This window comes from Urocitellus parryii, chromosome 1 (genome assembly GCF_045843805.1).
Source record: "Urocitellus parryii isolate mUroPar1 chromosome 1, mUroPar1.hap1, whole genome shotgun sequence".
In the NCBI taxonomy this organism is placed as follows: Eukaryota; Metazoa; Chordata; class Mammalia; order Rodentia; family Sciuridae; genus Urocitellus; species Urocitellus parryii.
Window position 1 is genome coordinate 245,428,066 of NC_135531.1, and position 25,458 is coordinate 245,453,523.

Here is a 25,458-nt window from a genome sequence, read left to right on the forward strand (position 1 = left end):
AGCTTTCCAAATCTCTGATACTACATTCCTTTGTTATTCTATTCTACTTCTAAATAGCTGTAATATATGACAAATTTAGAACAAATTCATTTTTAAAATTCAGTGCTGACTTCTGGTCAAAATGGAGAATTCAGGTGACCCTGAACAATCCAGCTCCCTTACTATAAGAATATACAAAAGTTTCGTAAATCAGTAACTTTTAAATAACATGGCCATTTCATGATTTTATGAATGCATCATAGTTATACATTATAGTGGGGTTTATTCTGACATACTCATACATGCGTGAAATTTAATTTGCTCATTTCAGTTCTGGTGATTCCTCTTTCCCTCGCCTTCTCCTTCTTATTCCCCTTCCTCTACTCTACTCGTCAACCTTCTATTCATTTATCATTTTTTTAAAAAAATGATGCTTTATAGACATACATGAAGGTGGAATTTTTGGTGGTATATTCATATAGGTACATAGCATAATTTTGTCAAATGCATTTCACATTTTCTTCCTTTTCACCTCTCTTCTTCTCCAAACTCCTTCCTCTACTCCACTGATTTTCCCTCTATTTTTGTGAGATCTACCCCCCTGCTCCCTTACTTTGCTCTATCTTTTGCATATGAGAGAAAACATTCAACCCTTGACTTTTTGAGTCTCACTTAGGTCACTTAGGATGATGTTCTCCAGTTCAGTCCATTTACTAACAAATGTCATAATTTCTATTTTTTAGAAAGCTGAGTAAAACTCCATTATGTATATGTACCACATTTTCTTAATCCATTTATCTGTTGATGGGCACCTGGGCTGGTTCCATAACCTGGTTATTTGAACTGAGTTGCTATAAACAGTGATATGCCTGTATCACTACACTATAGTGATTTTATTTCTTTTGGATAAACACCAAAGAGTGGAATAAGTGATTCATATGGCAGTTCTATTCCTATTCTTTTGGGTAATATCCATACTGCTTTCCAGAGCTGTCATAATAATTTACAGTCCAATCAACAATGTATGAATATATCCTTTTTTTCTACATTCTCACCAACATTTATTATTGTTTTATTCTTTTTAAATTACAGTGTCATTTATACATAGAAGTTGGGCTCATTTTGACAAAGTCATATATGCATGGAAATTGATTTACTCCATTTCAGTCCTTGTTTCCCATCCTTTCCCATCCCCATTCCCTCTTTCTATTCTCCATCCTTAACTCTACTGACCTCCCTTTTACTTATCTATCTATCTATCTATCTATTTATTCATTTGTACCAGGGCTTGAACCTAGGGGCACTTAAGTACTAAGTCACATCCCCAGACCTTTTTTATACTTTATTTAGAGTCTCACTGAGTTGCTTAGGGCCTCACTAATTTGCTGATTTCAATCCTCTTGCCTGAGACTCCCGAGACTCATTCATTTTTGATTGGTGCTTTGTACATATACCTAAAGGTGAAATTCTGTGATATATTAACATATGCATATAATGTGATCTTAAAAATGGATTCCACATTTCTTCTCCTTCTCATTCTCCTTCCCTCCCTTCTTAATCTCCTTCTTCTACTCTACTGATCTTCCCTATATCTTTTGATATCCTATCTCCCAGGCCTGACCACCACACCTTCTTTCCCTCATATTTCTCTAGCTTCCACACAGGAGAAAAAACATTTAACCTTGATTTTCTGAGTCTAGCTTATTTCAATTAGCATGAAATTCTCCATTTCCCTCCATTACTGGAGAAGGCTACAATTTCATTCTTAATTATGGTTGAGTAAAGCTCCATTGTGTATATACACCACATTTTCTTTATCCATTTACCTATAGATGGGTATCTGGGCTGGTGCTGTAATCTGGCTATTATGAGTTGTGCCTCTATATATACTGAAGTGACTGTATCACTATGGTATGTTGCTATTAGTTCTTTTGGACGAAAAGCAAGGAGTTGGATAACTGGGTCATTCATTTTGAGGAATTCCATAAGGATTTCCAGAGTGGTTGTACTAATTTGTGATTCCACCAACAATGTATAAGTGCACCTTTTCCTACTGCTCACCAGAATTTATTCTTTTTTGTGTTCTTGATAACTGCCCTCTGACTAGAGTGAGATTAAATCTCCGCGTAGTTTTGACTTGCATTTCTCTGATTGCTAGAGATGTTGAACACTTTTCATGTGTTTGCTGGTATTTTGTGTTTCTTCTTTTTAGAAACATCTGTTTAGTTCTTTTGCCCATTTATTGGTTAGATTATTTGTTTGTTGTGTTTTTGTTGTTGTTTGGCTGTTTTGGTTTGTTTAGGGTTTTTTTGGGGGGGTTTTTTTGGTGTTAAGTTTTTTGAGTTCTGTATTTATTCTGGATATTAATCCCTGTCAGAGGAGCAGCTGGCAAAGATTTTATGCCATTCTATGGTCTCTCTCTTCACATTCTTAATCATTTCCTCTACTGTATAAGCTTTTTAATTTGATGGCATCCCACTTATTGATTCTTGACTGAGCTTTAGGGGTCTTGTTAAGGAAGTCAGTACCTACACCAATATGACAGAGTATTAACTCTATATTTTCTTCTAGCAGTTGCTAGAAACTTCCGGTCTGATTCCTAGATCTTTGATCCACTTTGATTTGACTTTTGTGCAGGGTGAGGTATAGGGATTTAGTTTCATTCTTCTACATATGGATCTAAATGATCTCAGTTTTCCTAGAACCATATGTTTAAAAGTTTTTTTTTTCTCCAACATATATTTTTGGCCCTTTTGCCAAGTATTGATGGCTGTAGTAAGTATGTGAATTTGTCTCTATTTTCTATTCTATTCCATTGTTCTTCATGTTATTTTGATGCCAATACCATAGTGTTTTTGTTAGCTCTTTAGTAAAATTTGAGATTGGATATTGTGATGCCACCTGTATCACTTTTCTTGCTCAGAACTGTTTTGGCTATTCTGAATCTTTTATTCTTCCAAATGAATTTTAGGGCTGTATTTTTCCTAGTTCTATAAAGCATGCCATTGATATTTTGATGGGAATTGCATTGAATCTGTATATTGCTTTTGGTAATATGAACATTTTGATGATATTAACTCTCTACCCAAGAACATTGAAGATCTTTTCATCTTCTGAGGTCTTCAATATCTTTCTTGAGTGTTCTATACTTGTCATTGTAGAGGTCTTTCACCTCCTTGGTTAGACTTATGACCAATGTTTTTGTTTGTTTGTTTGTTTTGTTTTTAGGTTATCATGAATAGGATAGCTTCTTTCTCAGCAGATTCACCACTACTACAGCATATGAAAGCTATTGATTTCTGAATGTTGATTCTGTGTCCTGCAACTTTTCTAAATTTGTTTATTAGCTTTAAAAGTCTTCTGTACATAGCCTTTCTTTAAAGTATAAAAGAGAAATCACCAACAAAGAGGGAACGCAAAGTTGGAGAATGCTAATGCTGCACAGGTTTATGTTGTTTTAGGATCTGCATATAAACACAAATATATTTATGCCTACATAGACACAGAAAATAAATTCTCAGAATTGAGGCAAGGTGGAGAATTGAAATGTATCCACTTATATAAATCTAGAAGTCTTGAAATGCTTCCTTTCTGTAAGTGAGAAGTAAATTTATTCTAGTAACCTATTGGAGAAAGACAAAAAACAACCAAAAGTAGCTTATCTTCTATGCAGGGCCTCATGAAGCCTATATCATTCACTGATGGGAGGGGATTCAAATTCCAATTACTTGCACATGTGAACCCATATAAAAACCTAACCTTAAACTTTTTTCTGGACCAGAGAAAGCCATATACCCTTCCTCAGAGATATATCTGAAACTGCTCCATCAGGACACCTCAACTAAGGACATGAAAGACTACATGAGGAAACAACACGTACTAAAATGACCTCAAAGGTAAAATGGGAGGGGGGTGGGTGCCAAAGTTCGGTCAGACTTGCAATGACAAAAGCAGGTAGACAAAAGTCTATGAGTGTCACTAAATATATGGCACGCTGCCCTCTTGGTATTCTGGTGGACTGCTAAATGAGATTTTAAATAGAAAGTAATGGACACCAGAAAATGTATATGTGTGTGTGTGTGTGTGTGTGTGTGTGTGTGTGTGTGTTGGAGAGAGAGAGAGAGAGAGAGAGAGAGAGAGAGAGAGAGAGAGAGAGAAGAAAACACAAAGAGATAAGCCAATTTCATAAAAGAGAGAAGTTGAAATTCTAGCAACAAAAATGTAGAAAACTCAGTGAATTGGTTAATATTAAAATAAACATAAGGAAACAGAACTATGCACTAGAGGAACTCACCCAGAGAGATATAGATATCAAATGTAAAAAATATTTAAGAGGCAGAGAAAAAAAGAAGTGTATAAGAAAATAGTGAAGAGGCAAAATTTATGTGGCAATGGCTGAGAATTTTCTATAAATGAAGACAGGCATGAATTGAAAAAATTCCCAAGTAAGATAGATAAGTAATGCAAATAATGCACATTTGGACAAAAGAAAACCATATACCCTTCCTCAGACATAAATCTGAAACTGGTCCATCAGGATACCTCAACTAAGGACATGAAAGACTACATGAGGAAAAAATAATTCACATCTAATAACATTACAGTGGATATCAGCAATAAAGAGAAAATTTTGAAAATTACAATAGAGAAAGAAAATTTACTTAGATAATAATTAAAATAACAGGTTTCTCAGCAATCACAATGGATGAATGCCAGGAGAATATTATCTTTGGAAGTCTGATGGAAAATTATTGTTCATCTACAATTCTATACTTAGCACATATTTTAATAATTGAACAAAGACAGAGAATGAAAGAAAAGGAGAGGGAGAGGCATTATTTATATAAAGACTAAGAGAACACAGCTTGCAGATATTCACTGAACCAATGACTAAAAGTTGTTACACAGTAAGGAGAAAATTAAAAGAAGTAAAGCAAAGCAAGAAACAATGGTAAGTAAAGAAAATAATGTTTGGGGTTTTATATTCCCCAAGTTTTAATTTTTATTCTCTTTTGCTTTTCCCCTTTCATGTATTATCTTTTATTAAATTTTTAAAATTCAATTTTCTCATCTGATATGGATATGATATGAGATATGATACGGGATTCTATTTCTATTCTTTTAAGCTAACTTTGACTTAAAAGTGCCTATTTCATTCAATGAAGCCTAAAATTAATAAATCCCTTTATCCTCTTTCTAAATAATAAAGGGCTTTAAGTACTTTATCTTCAAGTTCCTATTCCAAATTATTGTCAAATACTAAATTAAACTCTGTCTTTAAATTTATTTGAAAAAAATTATAATTTTAACTAGTTTATTGAGTAACTGGTTTAGGATGTAAGCAGAAAACAATTTTAATCATTATTATTTTAAATTTTATCAAATATGTTCCCCATTGCTGGATGAAATCTAGGGTAGATATGTTAGTTTTTCTTGTCATTCTAAGATATTAATGAATTGTGTCACCCCTCCCCCAACTAGTAAAGTCTACTTAGGTCTTATATAATAGTTAATATCTTTCATCCAATTTAAAGCTTTCCTTCTCTCCCAACTCAAGCCTAACTGGCTCAGAGCCTGCATTTAAAAAGGTAGATGTGGTTAGTCTTTTGTGATTTTTGTTCCTGTCCTTTTCATTGAATCCTCCATAGCTCATCTTTAGGTACTATTTTTTTTTAAAAAAAGGAAATGGACAGTTACATTTTGGAAAAAAATATAAATGCAAGTCCCTATGAGATATGCAGTGAGGTATCCAGTGATATATATATATATAATATGTATATTGTATATATATATATATGTGTGTGTGTATACATAATATATATAATGTATATATTTGATATATATATATAATATATATAATGTATATGTTTTACATATATATTTTATATATATATATGATACATAAATCAAAAGCATATGGTAGAGTGGCACAGATATGGAGTCTTCAAGATGTAGGCCACTAAAGCCTGAGAGCATGTGATAAGAACACTCAGGGAACCATGAAGCATGACATAAAACACCACATGAGAATAGAACTCTAGAAAACCAACATTTCAGGGAGGAAAAAGATGGCTCTAGTAAACCAAAAAGAAGTCAGGGAGTTTCAGGAAGAAAGAAGGGATGAAGAGTTTCAGAACCAACTCCAACAACTGAGAATAACGAGAGCCCAAGCTGAGAAGAAGAAACCAGCAGAGAAAGAGAAACAGAAGATAAAGTTAAGAGGAGAATTAAAGGTCTAAGAAAAAAAAACACAGGATAAATTTTCCATATGGAAGATAATATTTGTATTCTTAACTAAATTAGTAGGTAAGGGTAGTGAAAGTCATTACCAATAGATCCTTATATTAAAGGGGTTACCTGTAACATCGATCCGTGAGTGGAGTAATAACCAGCCTAGGGGAATTACCCAGATATTCATACCCATATCGCAAACCAGCATTGATCATTTTTGTTTCTAAATTATTTTCCTAGGATAAAGCAGACAAAATTAAATTAGGTCAATATAACAACATTTTAAACAATATGATCTCAAGCTTTTTAATAAATAATAACACAAAGTAGACTTCTGTAAAATGTATTTGTAAAATTATCATTTGCTTCAGAAGAATTCAAAAGCTAGTTTCCATAAGAGAAGTAATTAAAGTCATTGGTTTTAATTTTTCCCATCGAATGCTTTAGAATTTGTCCCTTATTTCTCCCATATTTTCAATGTTTCCCCCCAATATAGAATGAGTATTATCATTATCAACATTTTCTAGATGAGGAAACTGATACTTAGAGTAAGGAACTCGCTCAAGGTTATACATCTGGTAAGAGGAGGAGCTGGCATTTAAAACAACGACTCTACTACCTGAGCTTCTAACCACCATATGCACCGACACTTAAATGGTTTCCCAGGATGCTGGTTCTTGCCCCTCTTGTCTTCCTCTCATATGTCTCAAGACTTCCACAAAAGCCTGTATACTGAGAACTTCCAAGTGCATTTCTCCAGTCACCTCCTCTCTCTGCCCATGCTTAGCAGGCCACTGTACAAACTGTTCCTGCTCTGCCTGCCTTCCCAGTCATGATGACCATCACCAGCCACCCATATACCCTGATAAAATCCTTCCTCACAGATCATTCCTCTAGATTCTGCCATTGATCAATGATAGGAAAGTTTGATCTGTACATTCTTTGAATGTACTAGGAATCTAAAAACTGACTAATCCCAACATTTAAAAGATTTTAAATGAATAATTAAAAAAAATTTTTTGTTTATTTTCATATATATATATACATTTAGGTATATATATATACACACGTGGATAGAGATATAAGCATAGATATGAAAATATAGATGTATATATTGGCTGTCTTATTCTGCAATATGGAGAATCACTTATATAAATATAGTCAGTCATCAGCAAGAAATTCTACATTACTATTTCCCTTGTGAGCAAGCAAACACAAATTAAAAAGCCATGAGCTGAAATTGCTATGTAATAACATTCAGTGGGAGCACTTACTTGCCAGTAGTACCTCAGCTGACTTAACCATTCAAAGTTATTGTCATCACTAACATTTTTTTTCACAAGTGCTGCAAGGACGTCTCTAGCATGGACGTCCAGTACCACAAGGGCTCCCAGAGTAACACGATTCTGCTTGGACAATTTGCCACGGACCAAGGTGACAATATCATCAATTTGTCTGTTACATTTTTCCAAATATTGCTCAAGAGCCTTAAAGAAAGTAAAATAAGATACAATTTCCCAATGTGATCAGAATAATTTTGAACAAAACCATTTTAACTAGCATGTATATAGGGTATTCTTGGTATTTTATCATAATTTTCTATATGATGGTTTTAAAATAGCATCTCTCTATTACTACAAAGGTATTAGGCAAACAAGTCCAATCTGGCAAGATATAGTGGATATATGTGCTTTATATCAATACAACATCCTTTCTCTGTTCTCTGTGATTCTGTTTGGAGCTGTCTATAATATTCCCCATCTCCGTCGCAACATGAAGCAGGCATGTGGGACCTAATGAGAGCCAATCACAGTTCTTCCCAGGGACTGCTATCCAACCAAGAGAAAAGCTGCTTTTCACTAGGCTAAGCAGACTGTCAATATGTCCTCAGGAAGATACTGAACGTCTTCTTTCTCTTTCAGAAAAAAAAACTGCTAGTAACTAGCAGATAGATGTAGATGGTGAACGAGGGACTACTGCAATGAAGAAGCCCTGAGACTCTGACTCTTTCTCCACCTTTGATCCTATGAGTCCTTCTAAGTTTCTTACACACATTTTCTGAAAGGGGTTTATATCACTTGAGATGAAAAGATACTGCTATATTTTGGAAATGATTTGAGTGTGTCCCCAGAAGGTCCGTGTACTGGAGGTTTGGTCTCCAGGGCAACAGTGTTGAGGTGGTTGAACATTTAAAAGATGGGGCCTAATGGAAAGTAACTAGATCATGGACATCACCCTCAGAAGGGATTAATGCAGGCCTCCTGAGACTGGACTAGGTCCCATGAGAATGGGTTGTTATTTTAGAAGGGAACCTGGCCCCTCCTTAGTCTCTCTTGTTATTTATTGCATCGTGTGATCACTCCCTCTTGCACACACTCCTACCATAATACATGCATCATGTTTGATATGACCAGAAGGCCCTCATCAGAGTCCAATCAGATAGAACTGCCCAATCTTGGATTTGCAACTTCTAAAACCGTGACTGAGATAAACCTCTTTTCTGTATGAAGTACACAGCCTCATATTTTGCTATGGACTAAGATACTAATAAGCAGAACATCACATGGTTTAGTTTTCTGAAGACTAAGACTGCTTTGGAGTCTCTCTTCTGGTAGCTCAATCTAATAAATAAGTTCAAAACAGAAGAGGGTTTAGGATGAAAATCAAATTAGCATCAATGAACACCACTGTGTTTAAGGGAATTGTCAATAGGTTTCACCAGGTCATTTTATCCACTCCAAAAATCTTTAATAAACAGTGTACACTGAAGAATTTATTTCACTCTCTTTTAAGTCCATTGCTAAGTGTAAGATTAAACTGAAAGTAAGGCTTTCCAAGAATGAAAAAAGTTTAAAAGATAAGATCTGGAGACTGAAGGTTTTTTCTATATAGGACACTTGTCTTATTCCTTGAATTATGTTATCTTTGTTTAATTGTTATTTTTAAGACAGCTCTGTATTTAAAGGTTTGGTGCTTAAACATTATTCCATTTCTATTATTTACATGATTAATTTGTTAGTAATTTTCTTAAGAAATGAAAAATGAACTTTTGTTCCACCAATGTTTAACCATATAAATATTTAATTCCTTTAACCTAATTAATGAATTTAACTATATCAAGCATATACATAAGTAAGGATAGTTTTGATCCTCGGAATACAAGCTGTGCCAATTGGTGTATCTTAGCTTTCTCAGCATCAGTAAAATTTAGAATCTCTAAGAGTCTTAACAGTTCTCACATTCTATTGTGATGCAAAATAAAAATGTAACATTTGAATTTATTGTATGTACATATTATATTCCCAGAAGAATGAACTCCTCTACCCTAGAAAAACAGACTTGAAACTAAAATTTAGCTTCAGATTATAATAAACCAAGTTTTTTAGGACTGTGTTAAATGAATCAATGAATTTTTTTTGATGAAATAAATTGAAAAAAAATCATTTACACTGATAACATTTTTGTTACATTTCATTCCCTATAAAACAATCTTATTGTGAGCCAATGAATCTGAAAATAACTAGTATAATATTCAACTAAAATAAACCTTGCCTAAAATCTCACAATTCTATCATACTTAGATTCTTCTATCTGTAGCACTAAACACTGCCTCAAAATTATAGTAGTATTTACAATATCCTGGGCTCTGGGGAAGTAGTAATTCTTCCATTTATTCTATACTCCCTGTAATGCTTCACACAGACTAATTTTATAATCAACAGTCATTGAAAAAATAATTGTAAACACAGATCCTGGGGTGAACAGGTCTTCTGGGAGCATGACAGTGTAACATGGTGCTTGCTATAAGACACTCAGCTTTCGGGTGTTTGCAGAGAATGGAAGCACTCTGTCTTCCATGAGATAACCAAGAGTCTTGTGCTGCTCATCTGAAGTCATCAATTTCACATATGAGCCACTCATTCATAAGGGAAAAAAAACTCTTAACATATGGAATATTAAAACATGCTAGCCTACAGTGACACAATCTCATATTATTTTTTTCTTAATTCTAGACAACACTAAAGCATGTACTGACTCCTCATGATGATGCTACAGAACTTGAATGACCAGAACTTGGATGAAATATGACAGGGACATATCTGGAGAAAGGCAGATTAAAACAGGAAAATCACAAGCAGATGAAAAAGAAAAGAATTTTTGAGGATGCATGAAAAGTTTGATTTCATGCCACAAAACTTAGCTGTGAAAGTATGTAATTAATATAGTAGCAGCCACTCAAGAGAAAAACATAGTTTCTATTCTGGCATTCTTGGTGACTGGTTCCAGACCTGCACCATATAATATCATGTAATAAAAATGAACAGGATAATAATGTATAATTAACCCTAGCCCAGTATCCGTGAAGACTTTTTAAACAACAACAGCAAAACCCTGGAGGGGGCAAGATGGCTGATTAGAGTGGGGCAGCATTTCTTCTAACTTGGCTACCCAGAACTCAAGCAGCAGGAACACTAGTCTTCCCATCTCCTGAGGCTTAGAGTGAAAAATGCTGAGACTGGAGCAGAAGTCTGCCCTAGCTGAACCAGAGACTGTTTGACTCATTAATCAGATCTGAAAAAAAACCTCTTGCCCTGAGTTTATCAGTCATCTATGGAGGACTGATCCAGGAGTCATCTTGGTTCCGCAGCATGGCGGAGCCTATGGAAACTGGAAGGCCATATTTGTGAGTTTTCAGCTAAGTCTATATAGGCCTTTCTGAGCCTAGCAAACCTGTGGAAAGTCAGACACTGGGAGCATGTTGCCCAGAGGAACACAGGTTAGAGAAGCTCAGGAGAACCAGGCTCCATGAGTTCTGTGGCTCATAGGGACTGACAGGGCTGGCTACAGCAGGCGGGAAGGCTAGAAGAGAGGATGTGAGGGATTTTGCTCTCAGCTTGCTCACCCAGCCAGTTTGGTACCCTCCATGTTCCCAGAGCCCACCTGGGCCAGCACTTGCCCAATCCCAGAACCAGCCTGGTCCCCTGCTACCTCTGCAGTCCAGCATTCACTGGTCCCAGGGACCTACCAGGATCCTCCCCAGTCCCCAGTCTCCCAACCCCAACCCCCACATCAGCCCACCTTTCTGTTAAGTAGACCCGCAGCACAGCTGCCAGCCCATAGGCCTGCATGCCAAGTGGCTGCTTTGCCACCACACCTGCCAGGTCCAGCACATAGCCTCACTGCTGGCTCATAGGATCCAGCACCAGCTCCTAATCCACCTGCCCCATCCTCCATGGTGGATCAGCCTGAAGCCTAGTCTACCCACACTAATCTCCCAAGAAGGGAAATTCAGAAGTCTTAAACTCCAACCTTTGATATGATGAGCAACACAATAAAAAGGAAGGATGCACGATTCATGGCCCATACTCCCATGCCTAGATCATACCACAAAAAGAAAACCAGGTGGGCACAGACAGTGAACACAGAGCTCACTGACTATTTTGTCCACCATAGATGATACGACTCCTTAATTTCTTAACATTTCACCAAGATTGTTGTTGTTGTATTATTGCTTATTTGTTGTGGTAATAGTTCTGTTTTGATTTTTGTTTTTGGGATTCTATATTGGATGTTTGTTTTATTTGAATGTGTACTAACTGATTCAAGGAATCCTGTACATATTCATATTTGTTTCTCTATCCTCATTATCCTCATTTCTAGCCTTTTTTCTTTTCTTTTCTTTCTTTTTTTTTTGTCATTGTAGTTTGTTTGTTTGTTGTTTTGTTTTTTTGGTTTGTTTTTGAAGGTGTTAGTTTTCCATGCTCTGTATTTTGAGGGTTAGGGTTTCTGATTCTGTTTTGTATCATCTTTATCACTACTCTATTTCCTCTTGTCGCCCTCTCTCTTTTCTTTATCCTGACTCCCAAATTCCATTCTCTCTCCCCTCTTGTATATTCTATTTTTCCTTCCCCTTTCAAATTAACATTTCCTAAGTAACCACTGCATCTGCCCTATTCACCCTTTGAAATTGCAAACATGTTTCTACCTTCCTGTCTCTTTTTCTTTACACATACTCATTCTATCCTTCAGACTTCTTAATACAAATTGAAGTATATAACATCTACACCTACCACCAATGTCACAGAAATAATTAATAGAACAAAGTCATAGGTAACACCTGTATTGTTTGATTTTGAACCATATATAATACATGATTATATACTGTTTTTAGTGCTGGAAATTGCTGATCCCACTATCCCTACTACATATCATACCAATTAATACTGAATATCAAAATAAGAACTAAGGACCTAGTCTACTACTATATATTGCGTGCATACATTGTTGCTATCATTGGGCTGCCCTACCCCCAAGCAGTAGAATTTACTAAATAATCAAAATCAGAGCTGAAAGCAATAAAATTTCAGCAAAAAGAAATTCAAAAAACAGACAAAACAAAAAAAATCAATTATTTGAAAAAACAAATAAAATCAACAAACACTTAGCCAACCTAATGAAGAAAAGAAAGAAAACTCAAATAACTAAATTTCACCATGAAAAAGGGAGTATCATCATAGAGACTAATGAAATACAGACAGTAATCAGAAACTACTTTGAAAATGTATACCCCAATAAAATAGAGAATCATGACTACGTTGACAAATTTCTAGAGACACATGACCTACCCCAATTGAATCAGGAAGACATAGAAAATTAAGCAAATCAATTTCAAGCAATGAAATTGAAGATGCTACCAAAAGCCTACCAAGAAAGAAAAGCCCAGGACCAGATGGATTCTCAGGCGAATTTTACCAGTTCCTCAAAGAAGAATTCACACCAATCATCTTCAAATTATTCCATAAAATAGAAAAGGAGGGAACCTTTCCAAACTCATTCTATGAAGCTAATATCACCCTGATACCAAAACCAGACAAAGACACATCAAGGAAAGAAAACTTCAGACCAATATCCCTCAAGAATATAGATGCAAAAATGCTTACTAACATACTGGCAAATCACACACAGAAACATATTTAAAAAATAGTGCACCGTGATCAACCTTTGAAAATGGAAAGACCTCCCATGTTCTTGTATTGTCAAAATGGAATACTACCAAAAGTCATGTACATATTTAATGCAATTCCCATTAAAATTCCAATTTCTATTTCATATAAATAGAAAAAGTAGTCATGAAATTCATTTGGAAAAATAAGAGGCGCAGAATAGCCAAAGCAATCTCCAGTGATAAAAGTAATGTGGGAGACTTCACAATTCCAGACCTTAAATTATACTACAAAGCTTTAGTAACAAAAATGCCATGGTATTGGCACAAAAGTAGATTCAAAGACCAATGGTACAGAATGGAAGATGCAAAGACATACCCACATAAATATACCAGACATTACCTCTGACTCATACCAGACAAAGGCACCATAAACACACATTGGAGAAAAGATAGCCTCTTCAACAAATAATGCTGGGAAAACTGGAAATCAATATGTAACAAAATAAAATTAGACCCCTGTCTCTCACCATACACAAAACTAATTTCAGACCTTGTGCCTACTAAAAGAAAAAGTAGGCCCAACTCTCTATTATCATGTTGGCTCAGGAACAGACCTTCCTCAAAATAAGACTTCTACTAAAGTGCAAAAAATAAAATCAAGAATCAATAAATGAGATGTCATCAAACTAAAATGCTTCTTCACAGCAAAAGGAACAATCAAGAACCTGAAGTGAGAGCCTACAGAATGGGAAAAAATCGTTACCACCTCTACACCTCAGGTATAGCATTAATTCCAGAATATACCAAAAAAAAAATCAAAACACTTAACACCTAAAATACAAATAACCAAATAAATAAATGGGCAAAGAAACTGAACAAGCACTTCACAGATGAAGAAATATGAATGCTCAAAAACTATATGAAAAAGTGTTCAACTTCTCTAGCAATTAGAGAAATGCAAATTAAAACTACACTGAGATTCCATCTCATTCCAGTCAGAATGGCAATTATCAAGAATACAAGTAACAATAAATGTTGGCAAGGATATGGGGGAAAAGGTGCTCTCATACATTATTGGTGGGGCTGCAAATTGGTGCAGCCACTCAGGAAAGCAGTGTGGAGATTCCTGGGAAAACTTGGAATGGATCCACCATTTGATCTAGTTATCTACTCCTAGTCTACATCCAAAGGACTTAAAATCAGCATACTACAGTGACACAGCCACATCAATGTTTATAACAGCTCAATTCACAATAGCCAAGCTATGGAAACAACTTAGGTGTCCTTCAGTGGATAAATGGATAAAGAAAATGTGGTATAGATACAAAATGGAATACTACTCAGCCATAAAGAAAAAAAATATGGCATTTGTTGGTAAATGGATGGAACTCTAGAATATCGTGCTAAATAAACCAGTCCCACTGATATGTGCATGCTAACCAATAACAAGGGAGGGTAGGAAGGGGAAGTATCCAAGTTCATTGGATTAGACAAAGGGGAATGAACTGAAAGGAGGGGGCATGGGAATAGGAAACAGTAGAATGAATTGTATATAACTTTCCTATGCACATATATGAATGCACAACCAGTATAACTCTACATCATATTCAACCACAAAAATGGGGTCAAATTGTAATGGATTGCAATCCATGTATTTAGAATATGTCAAAATATACATACTGTCATGTAATTTCTTGTAAAAACAAGAAATAAAAAAAAAACCCAAATACTATTTTCATCTATACACAATTTGGGAAGAATTACAGGCAAGAAGTTTAAGCACAGGACCCATTGAAATGGGAATAACCTACACTGGATCTCCCTGTTACTGCCTGCTTGGCATAAGACTAGAGATGTAATAAACACCACATTAACTCTGAAGAAATTTAGAAGATGCATAAACACTTGTCTTGGTGAGTGACAAAGTTGGTTGAATGGGTCATAGGGCCAGGGAGTAGGAAAGGAGATCCCAGGGAACTATGCTCTCCCCACTAGCCAGACTTGGTGAGAGAGTAATCCCTCTGTATAGGGAGGTTGGTGAAATGGTAGCTTAAGAATGAAAAGACAAAACAAATTCTCTGACACCACTGAGGATAGAGAAAAATGCACGTGGCAAACACAGCCAGGGCCCAAGAAATATCCCCCAGTGCTTACTGCTTTTAGGGAAACCCTGAGTCCCCATTGCTCTGGTTTTCAGGAAGAAAGATGTTTTTCTGAAAAATAGCTACAACCTGACTTACACCCTTAATTCCTTCCTGGAAAGAAGTAAGTAGCATGTTGGTAAACTGCAGTAATTTAAGCATGTGCTACTCAGCTTCTTTCTCTTTGGGATCTGCCTACCCACAGAATCATGTATCCCTCCCAAACTCGGACACTTTCTAATGTTCAACACTGCCTTAGCACTAAAGACATACCAAATTCCATGTCAAAAATGCATTTAAAATCAGTGATTTTAAACTAAAGATCTACTATTGCTAGGCTGATGGGTCAACTGTAAAACTGGTTCACTTGAAATCCTATCTCAAGGGTAAGATGTTTGATTAAGTCTAATTTTGCTTTTTAGTTAATAACAGCCATCCAATTATTTTTTAATTCAGATATATGAATATATTAGAATATTTAAATATTTAATAATAAACATCATTCAAAATATCACTTATTCAAAATCAATACATTAAAAAAATCAAACATCAAAAAATAGTCAAAATAAATCATCTGATCCCTTGTCTATATAGGATAGTTTTATTCAAGGCATAAAAGAGAATTTTATTATTCTATATCTGTAAATCTTTATGAGTTTAGGGGGAAGTTTCTTAGTTGTTTTGTTTTTGGTGGTGCTGGGGATTGAACCCAGGGCTTTGTGCATGCTAGGTAAGCACTCTACCAACTGAACTATATCCCCATCCTTTAGTCCTCTATTTTTAAAGGCACACAAATGTATATAATTACAAGACTGAGGATCAAATACCCTTAAATTTTGCATAATGTGAATAAACAAGTGGTTTAGACATAAGTTTTAAATAATTATTTTTACTAGTTTTTTTGATCTATTTGTGATATAATATTTTTATTTAAGGAATCTATAGTTTTACTTATAGCATAAAATAGATTTTATGTGGACTGTCTTTGTTCTATTTTGTAAAATAAGTATATTCTGACAGAGGCAATTATTGAAAAAATTGGGGGTGATAAAAGCTTACCTCTAGCCCCAGTGGAATAGCGGTTTGTACTTCTTTTGTCCAAAAGGTTTGGGATACACAGAGAACAGTCTGTCCAGGCCATTCTCTTACCCAGTTAATTCGTTCATTTTTGGTATAAGCCAAAATCGCATCTAGAATTACCTAATTAAAAACAAAATGCTAAAAATGAACCATTCTGAAGAAGTTATAAAATGAAGAATTAAACTCCTAAAATAGACTAACTAAAACTGCTCAACTTTTTACAACATTCTTAACTAATTATGGAAGATTCACATAAAGTATCAAAACTCAGCTATCTATTTGATTCACATACTTGTTAGCAAAGCAAATATATAACATTTACTTTTGCTGATTCATTGTCAATTTGTAGGAACCACAATAAATCAGGTAATCATGAGACAAGTTTTAGCCAAAGACATTCTATCAGTTTGGAGAAGCATGAGTAACTTTATTGCAAAATACAAATTCAAAAAAAATTCCAAAATGAGATCCATAAAATTTAAGGCTAATGATTTTCTTTTGGTTTCATCAGATTTTCACTCAGCCACGTGCATATGTGAAGAACCACAGTGTTCTAAAGTGTCCTATGTTCCAGACCTCCCTCCCTCCCAATCCTGTATATTTTGACTCCCAAGGTAATGATGACAGGAACAGATGTGTGAATTCTGTCATGGAGAGTTGAGAGCTGTAAAGCTAAGGTCTAATTTATGTACTTTGCTGCATATGTTCCCTGGACTGGTATGTCTACTTTTTGTACCAGCCATTAGTGGGGAAACAGTCCAGTCTATCAAATGTACCAACCAAAAGTAGTAACGTTCTTTGACAGGTGTATGAATTTCAAGAAAACTGTCAAAATTAGATGTTTCAGAGAAACATATACAAATGGTTCAAACTTTTGGGATTTCTAGTCTATCTGGGAGATTTATAAAACCAAACAAAGATAAAGGACAGAGTGATGGTGATCGATAACAAAAAAAAAAAAAAAAATTTCTAAAACCCAGAAGCCAGAAAGGACAGGTAAAAATGGACAGCTAACTGAAGGATGGAAGAAATAAAAGAATAGAAAGGCAGAGCCGAGAAATGCCAGGATGGAGTAAATATGTAAAGGACACTGTGGGGAGAACAAGAAGAAGACATTAAAATCTGAATCACAAAAAGGATTATATGTAGTTAGATGATGAGAAAAATTATTATATAAAATTCCAAAGTAGCTTATTATTATATCTATGAATACTGTGTTCATAGTATGTACTTATATATGCAATCACATTGCAAGCATGCAAATAACACACATATCTCCTATTTATAGTATTTGATGTTGCATTTACTTGATTATTTTACCAACAAAAACATGCACATGAGTGTTTTGTGCATATATGTATTTCGTATAAAATTTCTTGCTACCACATCTTAATGCTCTAAGGTGGCAGCCAAAATATTTTCTCTAAGCACTTTGACAAACAAACTTAAAAGAATAGTTCAAATAGTAACAGGCATGTCTACAAAAATGAGTTATAACTGTATATGACATTAATTAAGAAATCATATAACTCAATTTAATGCTGCCAAATTCATCTGCATTGCTAATAGCTACATAAATAGTCATGCTATTTCTCAATACTTATCAAGGTCTATGGAAACTTATTCTTCTTTGGCCTAGTAGTCCTACACATGAGAAGTTATCATAAAAAAATAGCTAGTTCAATCAAACAAACCAGCTATATTTATGAATACATTCATTTCAATGTTATTCATAACAGGGAGAAAAAAGAAAATTGCAAAAGATTTTACATTTACTGAAAAATATTATTAGGGGAAATATTAAAGCTATATTTAGGATAAGAAAGAAACCTTAAGATACTTGGGTGACATTAAATGCCTAGATTCTAATAAATGTCTCCAATAATATGAAAGAATATAAAAAAATTAAAAAATAATTAATTATGCTCCCTTCCCTCTCTGTCTTAATCATGATTTTTATTCTTTTTTTTTAGAGAGAGAGAGAATTTTTAGTATTTCTTTCTTTTTTTTTTTTTTTAGTTTTCGGTGGACACAACATCTTTGTTTGTTTGTGGTGCTGAGGATCGAACCTGGGCCACACCCATGCCAGGCGAGGGCGCTACCACTTGAGCCACATCCCCAGCCCGATTTTTATTCTTTATGAAAAACTTAACTTGATTACTAAGCCCATATTATAGAAAAAAAATTTAAGTGCTCAATCTATTTGTGAGAATGCCTTGAAATTCTCTACTAACATAAAAAATAATTGAACAGTGTGACTTATGAAATGTGGAAAGCATGAAGTCGGCATTACTTGAATGATATATTATGATTTTCTGATGTTGTAGTATGTATTTTACATAGAGAACAATAAGATTCATATCTGTCAAGGAGATTGATGTGAACATATAGAGATGTGCTTCCAAGGCAAGACTCATGTAAACAAAAGTATGTCTAATTGATGATGAAAGCATTATCATGTGGCTGTAAGAAATAAGACAACACATTATTAAATTCTTGGGTAATATGTATGGTATTTTGTTCTATTTCAAGTGAGTCACTACAAAATAACTACCTTAGACTTTAAGCATCTATTACACTTAAAATGGTAATTCTATTTAAATAACAACACATATGTCAATGATAAATTTGTAATAATATTAACACTTTATCACTTTTTTCTAAAAGCAATAATAAGTATAACCAGTTATTACCTTGTGGATGGATTTAATCATAATTCTCTCTAACTCAACCAACCATTTCTCCACTTGACCTCTGGCTTTGGCTGTTGAAATGATATCTGTGAGTTCTACAACTTCTCCTTCACTACTCTTCATATGAGTAATATCTAAAGTTTCTGTAAATTCTACCCTTGCAATTCCTTCAAAACATTTCTTCAAGTGAGGTTGCACCCTTTCAAAGAAAAACATTAAAGAATTAATCAAATTAAAGCAATCCCTAACATTTTAAAATTAATAAATGTGTACTCAGTGTTAGGCCTATGGAGATGAAATACTGAGCAGAAAAGAAAACAAAAACAAAATAGAGCAAAAAAAAAAAAAAAACAAGACAAAATATCTGCTTAAGTGGGTTATACAATCCAGTTAAGGGGTTAGTACTAATTGAATAACCACAAAAATATCTGTGAAAGTTACAATTATAATAAGAGCTATAAAGGAGATATCCTTAAGTCTTTGCTTTTAATATAATGAATTGAAAGATGCCAAAAGTAACAAAACAACCAAACGAATTTTAACTCACAGCTAAGTACACTAAGCTGAAGAATCTTCAAGTGCACAAAAGTAGTCATTTCAAGTGGAGTCTTTAGAAACTGCTTTAAAATTATGGACTAAGTTTAGTACTTTACAGCTTATTAAATCAACTGCTTTGGCATACTCAACTGTTAGTCTATTCAGTGTACTATAGATGGGACTGACTACACCTCTCATTTTGGGCACATTGCTAATAACCAGTTGCATTCATCTTTCAAATGGGCAAAAAAGAAGCAGAGTATAAAACTCAAATGGAACCTAAATTTGTCTTTTTTTATCTGGACTATGTGACACCTTCTTTGAAGGCCCAAGATATAAAATAAACAAATTTGCTTAACAAATATATATATTCACTCCTTCTTTATATCAGATGCTCTTCTAAGGATTGAGGAATCAACAGTGGGGGAAAAATAGCAAAAACTTTCTATAATCATAGAGTTTATATTATGATAGAGGAAGACAATTAGTACGTAAATAAGTAAATTAGAGAGTACACCAGGTGACAACAAGTAGGCAGAAGGAAAAATAAGGAAGCCAAGGGAAGTCCAGGAAGTGCTGGAGGCATGACATTTTAAGTAGCATAGTTTCGCCTGAGTTTGAGTAGGTTTCCACACCACCTCTAGGATGTAAGGAAGAAGTCCGTGCACATTTGTGTAAGAGGACACTGCCAGTCATGGCAAAGCTACTAACTTTTACTTTAATTGTGAGGAAGAGGAGGAATGTGCCCTGAAAAAAATCTGTTAGAAAATATCTGATCAAATATGAAATCCATTCTAAGGTTCATCACTGGGGAAAATATCATTGAATGATATTACTAGTTTTTAATAGTTATTCAAAGTTGTTTGTTGATAATATCTAGAATATTCTTGAAGAAAAATTATCATATAAGCATGATTGTATATAATTGTTTACATACACATATAAACTTAGCCATGTATGATAATACATGTAAGTTGCTTACCTAGTGGGGTCTTTAGTCTCAGATAGTATCTCAAGAAGTTCATCATTCGACAAGAAAAAGAATCTGGGGAAGAAGAGACGTTTCTTTTCCAAATATTCATTAAGTCCTTTAAGAATGAGTTCCAAAAGTTCATTAGATTTTTTCAGTCTTTCCAGCATTCTCTCAATAGTTACCACTGACAGAACACGTTTATCCTAAAAATAAGAGAAAACCCTCAACTTGAAAATATTAGATAACTAACTTTATTTACTTTCATATTATATTTAGATTACATATTTTTATTCAAATGAAGATTATGTAAATTTTAATGTGAATATTTACTTTTTAAATCAGTCTTGCATATTCTAGGTCTAACAAGCCTCTTTAGTCATGTAAAAAGTCATGTTGACTTGATCCTCAGACATAATGTTTACTATTTCTTATTCCGAGTTGGAAACTATAAGAGTAAGAGAGAAGAAGACACAGAGAGAGATGGAGAGAAAAAAAGACAATATACTATCTGAACTTGCAAGAAGGATGGTGGGTGGTAAAGAATAGGATGAAATATGTTCTTTTGTCTTTTATTCTTTGAGAAAATATACCCTAAATAGTAAGTCATCATTATAATGAAAGTTTTGAATATTATTGCTATCAGTAAAATAATCTACATTCCTGTTTTTAAAAACTATAGGTAATAAATAAGTATTGTGGGTAGTAGAGAAGTTTTCTACAAACTTTTATAAACCACCACCCTTGGAAGCAACTGTGCTTGCTCGAGGACTTAAGTTCAAGGTGTGTTCTTCCTGAGCTCCCAAGAGACTAAAACTGGCCCACCTTGAAAGCATGGACATGAAAGTGTCACTCTGAGCTATCTCCTTCAAAGTGATTCAAACAGAATCAAGTATTTTAAAAAGAGGTGTTTTTTTTTGTACTTCATGATTCAAAATAAGAATTATAACCAAAAGCTTGTCTTAAGAACTCTTATTTTTTAAAAAAGAATTTATTGACTTCTCAGAATATCCATACATTAACCACTGGGTTTATGAAAATCTTCAGAAATATATATTAAAATACAATCTAGATATAGTTGAAATAAAACTCTTTTTTCCTTAGCACATGATTGATGTCATCCAGGTCTGTAATTGGTTTTATAATTCCTAGCTTAGTGTTCATGGAAAAATTCTTTACTAAGAAAGCTTTAAACACAAGAGATTTCAATTATCAGGCCAAATAAAAATTCCATCAGAATATACTAGACATTTATTACCATCACAGGGTATTTAAGAAAATTTATATGAAATTGAAAAATAAAAGAACATCATTTAAAAAGAAACATTGAATTTCAAGATTAACTATTTAAACTTATTTTGGGTGTTCAGTCACAACAGAAAGAGCAACCAAAAATGTCAGCTATAAACTCTTTCCTATAAAAATTTATTCTATTTCAAGAGTTTCTAAAATACATTTTTGTTAAGGTACTTTGTGACTGAAAAAATATACTTTTCTGCTTTATTTTGAACTTTAACAATGTAACTTGAAAAGAATTTAAGCAAAGGACAAAACAATTACCTTGTTATTTATTTTCTTAATAAAACAAGAACAACATACTACCATCAAATCAACTTATCTTGAAAGCATTTTATTTTATTTCCTAGCAGTTTTGTGTTTCAAATGAATATTAGGTACACACACACACATACATATACACATACACACATACACACACACACACACACACACACCAGGACAAAGACTCAGGCCATAGTTTAAAATGTACAATTCATCCAATACACAATAGAGTAGTAGTCCTATATTCCTAAATCCAAATATCAAAATGGTGTTCTTCAAGCGCCACCTTCTGGAAAAGTATTCTTTGTTTTTTTTTTTTTTTCTGTGTGTGTGTGTGTGTGTGTGTGTGTGTGTTTTAAAAGCAGAATTGCTGATCAAAGGGGAAAAACTCTTTCAGAGAGATAAATAATATTTGTTTTTCTCTTGTCCAAATAATTGTCTAAATAATTTCTTGTAATGTTGCTGTAATATTTGAAAGCTTGAAATTTAGTTTTTAAATAACAAGTCACATTCCTTTTTCAAAATAATATAATTACCAAACAACAAACAAGCAAGCCAAAAAATCCTGGAAAAACTAAGCATTCAATTAAAATTTTTTTACTACAGGTTGAATATTCCTTATCTGAAATACTTGGAACCAGAAGTTTTTCAGATTTCAGAGGTGGGTTTTTTCTTTTAATTTGGATAAATTTTACCAGTTCAGCATCCTTAATCTGAAAATTCAAAATCCAAAATAAAAGTTTTGCATTTTGGAACATTTCAGGTTTTGTATTAGGGCTCAGTCTGTACTAAACCCAAGGTCAAACCAATCAGATTAGCTCAATGACTGAAACAAAAATGAACATAGGCAATAATCTGTGTACTTCTGTATATGGACTTCAGAAAAAAACACGAAGAAGTAATCACCTCATGACTGAAATATAAACACTTTCACCCTCTCACAGGGAGAACAGGAATATACCAAGGACTGCTGCAGATAAAGGAAAGGCCCTAAAGTGAGACAGAACTTGTTTCTATCCCACATTCTGCTTCTTAGTACCTGTGTGACCTCAGATCATGGCTTGATCTCTTTTCCTAGCTATAAAAGGGGGAGAAGAGCTCTCAAAGGTAGCATGAGAACCCAATTAGCAACATACTTGAAGTGACTAATATTGTGCACATACACTTAAAACTTCCCCTTCACTCCCCCTCCCCTTCCATACCTGGATGAGAGGGGGGAGTAAAAAGAGGGGGCAGGCACTGACTCCAGGGAAAAGGGGCAAATGAGACACTTAAATTGCTTCATCCACTTCAATGGAGTTAAAATTAACATTTGATAATCTGCAATCCTTCAAGAAAGATATTTATCATAGTAAAATAAAACTGACTTTGAATCCCTTTGAAGTATCACCATAAAATCCTGGTACAGAATAAGCATTATGTGAATATATGTTGAATGCCTGAGGAATGTAGGCAGGTGAAGCCTGTAGTCATACAGAGGAGCTCAAGCAACTTCCACCCACTACGTGGTACCAGGCTGGTACTGATTGGCTATGTTCTCAATATATAATAATAAGGTGTGAAAACAGGAAACTACTAGAAACTTGGAACTTGGTGTGACTTCCTTGACACTTTATGTCTCCTGGAGGGAAAGAAATTAATTATTACCCATCATACATTCTGATTAAAGAAACAATTTTATAACTTTCACGTGTCTTCTTTTGCTTCATAAGCATCACCAATTTCATCAGCTTAAATAATGATCTATAGGTTGATTTGATATTTCCTAACCAAAGGACTATGCTAAAAATAGGCCTGAAACTTTAATTTGGGTATACAGAAAGAGTTTTTTTAACTACTGCTACTAGAAAGCTTCCACAGAAAACACAGTTGTATATACTACACGGAATTAAGCTCAAGCTTGCTTGTTCAACTTTTAGAATCATAACCTTCCTCATCAGAAATTCCTGGACAACAGACAACTGGTAAGAACCTCATTCACTAAGAATGAAAATGTGGGTCAAGCAGAGCCTTAAGATCCCCTGCAACTTTGATTCTTTGACTTGATCAGGAGAAGAAATTCTTTCATTTCAGACTCAGGATATATTTCAGGGTTAATCCAGATCTCAGGGTCCACTTACCTAAATATGAATTTTCACAGAAAGGCTTTCAGAATAAATTCAGAATTGATTCAAGAATTAACCTCAGTTGTGCATTTGCTCATTCAACAAATACTTGCTGGGGGTCTGGCTGTGTTAGGTCACAATTTTCAGTGCTTAGGTGATAACAGTGAACAAAACAAAGACCCCAGCCTCCACAGGGGAGTTGGACAACAAATAACAAACATACTGATTTGAATAGTCAGGATAGAAGATCAAAACAGCTGCAAGATTCCCTTAAGCCAAAGCAAATCCAGAGCAAGACCCTCACTCTCTTCAATTCTATGAAGACAGAGAGCTGAGGAAGCTGCAGAAGAACAGTTTGAAGTTAGCAGAGGAGGGTACCTAAATTATATACAGGTTTAGCTCATTTTATTGTATGTCATTTCATTATGCTGCACAGATACTAAGTTTCTTACAAATTGAAGGTCCATGGAAAGCTTGTGTAGAGCAAGTTCATTGTTATCATTTCTTCCCCAACATCTTGTGCTCATTTCTTATCTCTATGTCACATTGTGGTAATTCTCAAAATATTTCAAACCTTTTCATTATTATTATATCTGTTATGATAATCTGAGATCAATGATCTTTTATACTTACTATTATAATTGTCTGGGGGTAGCACAACCTCACCCATGTAAAATGGCAAACTTAATAAGTGTAGTATGCATTCTGGCTGCTCCATCAATTGACCAGCCCTCCATCTCTCTCCTTTTCCTCAGGCCTCTCTATTCCCTGAGACAACAGTATTGTAATTAAGACACTCAATAACACTACAGTGGTCTCTAACTGTTCAAGTGAAAGAGTGACATATCTTTCACTTTAAAATCTATAAGTCATTAGCTTAGAGAAGGCTCACTGAAAGTCAAGATAAGGTAAAAGGTAGGCTTCTCTTGCCAAACCATTGGCCAAGAAGTAAATGGAAAGGAACAGTTCCTGCAGGAAGTTATATGAATATAAAAAAGTGAAGCAGCTCTAAACTGGTGTGGAGAAAGTTTGAGTAGTCAGGATAGAAGCTTTGATATATGTACACAATGGAACATTATTCAGCATTAAAAGAGAATAAAATCATGGCATTTGCAGGTAAATGGATGGAGCTGGAGAATATAATGCTAAGTAAGCCAATCCCCAAAGACCAAAGGCTGAATGTTTTCTTTGATATGAGGATGCTGACTCATAATGG

The 25,458-nt window shown here is 34.4% G+C and overlaps 1 protein-coding gene across 1 annotated transcript in view; it reads right to left on the reverse strand.

Moving 5' to 3' along the window:
- Nucleotides 1-25,458, reverse strand: part of Dnah7 (dynein axonemal heavy chain 7) — a 282,698-nt gene that overhangs the window by 163,594 nt on the left and 93,646 nt on the right. Inside the window, exons 18-22 of the mRNA XM_026408842.2 lie at nt 20,590-20,783; nt 19,061-19,269; nt 16,357-16,487; nt 7,485-7,697; nt 6,337-6,446 (exon numbers count right to left, since the gene is read on the reverse strand). Coding sequence (XP_026264627.2) covers nt 6,337-6,446; nt 7,485-7,697; nt 16,357-16,487; nt 19,061-19,269; nt 20,590-20,783 — 857 coding nt within the window. The remainder of the gene's footprint in view (nt 1-6,336; nt 6,447-7,484; nt 7,698-16,356; nt 16,488-19,060; nt 19,270-20,589; nt 20,784-25,458) is intronic.